Genomic DNA, 3,496 nt, shown 5'->3' with positions numbered 1-3,496 from the left:
GTTATTAATAAAATTAAGAAAAGAGACGCCGTCCTCTTTTACCAAAAAAAAAAATGTACATAATTAGTGTACCTAATATTTTCTTTGTAAGGTGATCCTATATATACACTATTGAAATAAAGAAAATATTAGGTAGGTATTAGGACTATACACAGGAATTTATATGATTTCACTATATGTCTATATTTCTACTGAATTAGACATTTACAATTATTTTTTGTACTGGTGAAATCATATCAGTCTAACAGTATATACTTGGTAAAATGGACATTATAACTCAATCATTATTAACACTTCTCTGGTTCGTGTCAAATAGCATGTCCTCATAACTGATAATTTGTATAAGAGAGGTTGGGTTATGGCCTCAACGTGCTGCCTATGCAAAAATGACATCGAATTTGTAGGTCACCTACTACTCCATTGCCCTTTCGTAGACAAATTTGGGTTTTCTAGCTTGCTACATTTTCTGAACTAAGAGTAGACAACAAGAAGGACTTTCAAAGTGATGCTAATTTTTTGGAGTTTTTCAGGAATGCTAGAAAGATTAGAAATGCTTTTCCAAGCACACTCGCTTGGGAAATTTTGAAAAGAAAGAAATATTATAACTTTTCAAGATATTTAATTTTAAATTTTTATACCTCATCAACATTTAATTTTTTAAAATTTTTAATCACAGAGGAGTAATTTTTTAGTTTTACTAATATTTATTAATAGAAAGAAAAAAATGAAATAGAAATTTTTCCTTGTTATTTTCATTTTCTTTTTTTCAAACAAAATCTAGAAAATTTAGCCTTTTGCATGCATAATAAAATAAAAGAATATAATGAAATGAAATAAAAATAATTAATGATCATAATCCCTTGTACACAATTTCTAATTTATTCATTTAATACACCAAACCTTGTGATGTATATTTTTGTTCTAAAAAAATTCATAAGATGACGAAGTCCATGTAAAATTAATTTAATAAAATGTGTCAAAGAAGATTCAAAACAAGCCCCAATTTTTAAATCCATGAAGAAATTATGTCACATTCATGCATGCTTGTTGCTAAAAAAAAAAAAAAAATAGCAAACATTAACACCTGCATATTCAAACAAAGCCCCAATTTTTAAATCCATGGAGAAATTATGCCACATTCATGCAAGCTTGTTGCCAAAAAAAATAGCAAACGTCAACACCTGCTTCCATGATTAATGCATATGTATATTTAGAAGTGCTCCCCAAAACATATGCGAGTGTAGTGAGGAGCTAGCTAGTACTTGACTTCTTGTGTTTGGAGAGATGGGTATATTTGATTCAGTTCCGCACCTAATGGTGTGGACGGTAGCATTGGTAGCATGGCTTTGGTGCTGGACCGCCATGGACGTCGGGGTTCCAGTTTGGTTGCGCCACCTGTTGCCGCCGGCTACCGTGGAATTTCATCATCCTCTTCAAACCACACCTGCAGTAGCAGACGTACCAGTACTCAACAAAGACATAGGTCATCATCATCGCCATGAACCAGCTGCAGAACCGCCCACACTCCTAACCCACCCAAGAGAAGAAGAAGAAGAAGAAGAAAGTGATGGTGAAGACCCACAACACAATATTAATGTCCTCTTCCTTAATTATCCCACCATGACATTTAACACCGGCGGCAACGTCACCAAGGGGGATTACAAGCAATTCTTGAAAAACATTCGAGAACATGTGGTAAATCCAGGAGATACAAGGCACGGAATACCGGTGCTGCGCAATCCGTCCACCGTGCCCGATAACCAGCGGTTTCTCCTCGTGCAACTCACGAACCACGAAGGGAATTCCGCAACGCTGGCTATCGACATTACTAATATGTACGTGGTGGCTTATCGAGTTGGAACCCAATCCTTCTTCTTTCGAGATGCTCCAGAAGCTGCAACTAATCTTTTCACAGATACACAGCAATCTACCCTCAACTACACCAGCAGCTACGGGCAGCTATTAACATATGCACATTTACACGAACTAACTGATATTAATGTCGGAATCCGAGAGCTAGATGCATCTGTCGACGCCTTGATCGAGCACTCCGGTTTGCATGTGGATCAAACCGTGGTGGCTCGTTCCATCATAACTTGCATTATGATGATTTCAGAGGCAGTGCGGTTCCGATATGTCGAGCAATATGTGGCCCAAACCATTAGGCCAGGAGATTATGGTAGTATTCTCCCAAATGCCGCCATAGCTCGCCTCGTACGACGCTGGGATCGTCTATCCCAAGGAATCCAACGATCCGACGAAGATGGCGTGTTTCCCCGATCAGTGGACTTACAAAGACCCGACTACACCCATTTCCAAGTGACCAACGTCATGCCGGACATAGTTGCCATCATGGGGATCATGATGTTCGTCTGCCAAAAACCACAGACTTCTCGGTCGTCTCCCACCTTGGTAATAAGGCCGCCTCCACTGGCAACACACGATAACTACACTTGTCAAGATCTGGAGCCCACGGTGCGCATCATTGGTCGGAATGCACTATGTGCTGATGTGAATGACGGATCTTTCTACAACCGTGACCCAATAATTCTCCGGCCCTGTAAATCCGATGCAGTTGCGAACCAGCTCTGGACCTTGAAAAGAGATGGGACCATTCGATCTAATGGCAAGTGTTTGACTGCTAATGGTTACAGTCCTGGGTCCTATGTGATGATTTTTGATTGCGTTGATGCCGTACCTGATGCCACCCGCTGGGAAATGTGGGATAATGGAACCATCACAAATCTCGGGTCTGAGCTTGTTTTGAGTGCAGAGTTAGGAACTAGCGGGACCAGGCTCACCGTCGAGCCCAATAGCAAATCATCTCGTCAAGGTTGGCTGGCTACGAATAGTTCGGAGCCTTTTGTGAGTTCCATTGTTGGGTTTAAGGATTTCTGCTTGCAAGCAAATGGAAATGATGTGTTGTTGCAGAAATGTGTGAACGACAAGGCAGAACAAGACTGGGCCCTCTTTCCGGATCGTTCTATTAGGCCTCATCAGAACCGAGACCTTTGTCTCTCTTGTGATGTTGACGAATCCGAAGAGCTCAATGTCGTCAGTATTCGTAGTTGCATTGCTGCTTCATCTGGCCAACACTGGATATTCACAAATAATGGCAACATTTTAAACTCGTACACTAGATTGGTAATGGATGTGAGAAGGTCTGACAAAATAATTATGTCATCCCCCACGGGAAAACCTAGTCAGAAGTGGCTTCCCCTATTTTAATTACTCTTCCCCTAGGCCTCTACCATTGGAGCAATAAGAACTTGCATGTATTGGAGGTTGTCATAAAATGTATCAATCACTCTCACCCCCTCTGTGCCCTTTCTTTAGTTCAGAAAATGGATTACAGCCTCACATTGCAGTGGGACTTATAATTTGATGCATAGGTTGACGCGTTTTGGATTAGAGTCTCCATTTGAATGACTATCAAAAGAGTAGTAATTTGAGATTAAGCGTCTTTTAATGTTTAATGAAATTATCATTAACCTGT

The 3,496-nt window shown here is 40.1% G+C and overlaps 1 protein-coding gene across 1 annotated transcript; it reads left to right on the top strand.

Moving 5' to 3' along the window:
• The first annotated feature begins 1,284 nt into the window (after positions 1–1,284).
• Positions 1,285–3,228, top strand: LOC131151551 (ricin-like). Its single transcript, XM_058102794.1, has one exon. It carries the CDS (start codon positions 1,285–1,287, stop codon positions 3,226–3,228), a length of 1,944 nt encoding a protein of 647 aa, XP_057958777.1.
• The last annotated feature ends 268 nt before the right edge of the window (positions 3,229–3,496 follow it).

The sequence above is a fragment of the Malania oleifera genome, chromosome 3, assembly GCF_029873635.1.
Source record: "Malania oleifera isolate guangnan ecotype guangnan chromosome 3, ASM2987363v1, whole genome shotgun sequence".
In the NCBI taxonomy this organism is placed as follows: Eukaryota; Viridiplantae; Streptophyta; class Magnoliopsida; order Santalales; family Ximeniaceae; genus Malania; species Malania oleifera.
This window is presented reverse-complemented; position numbering and strand designations above follow the sequence as displayed.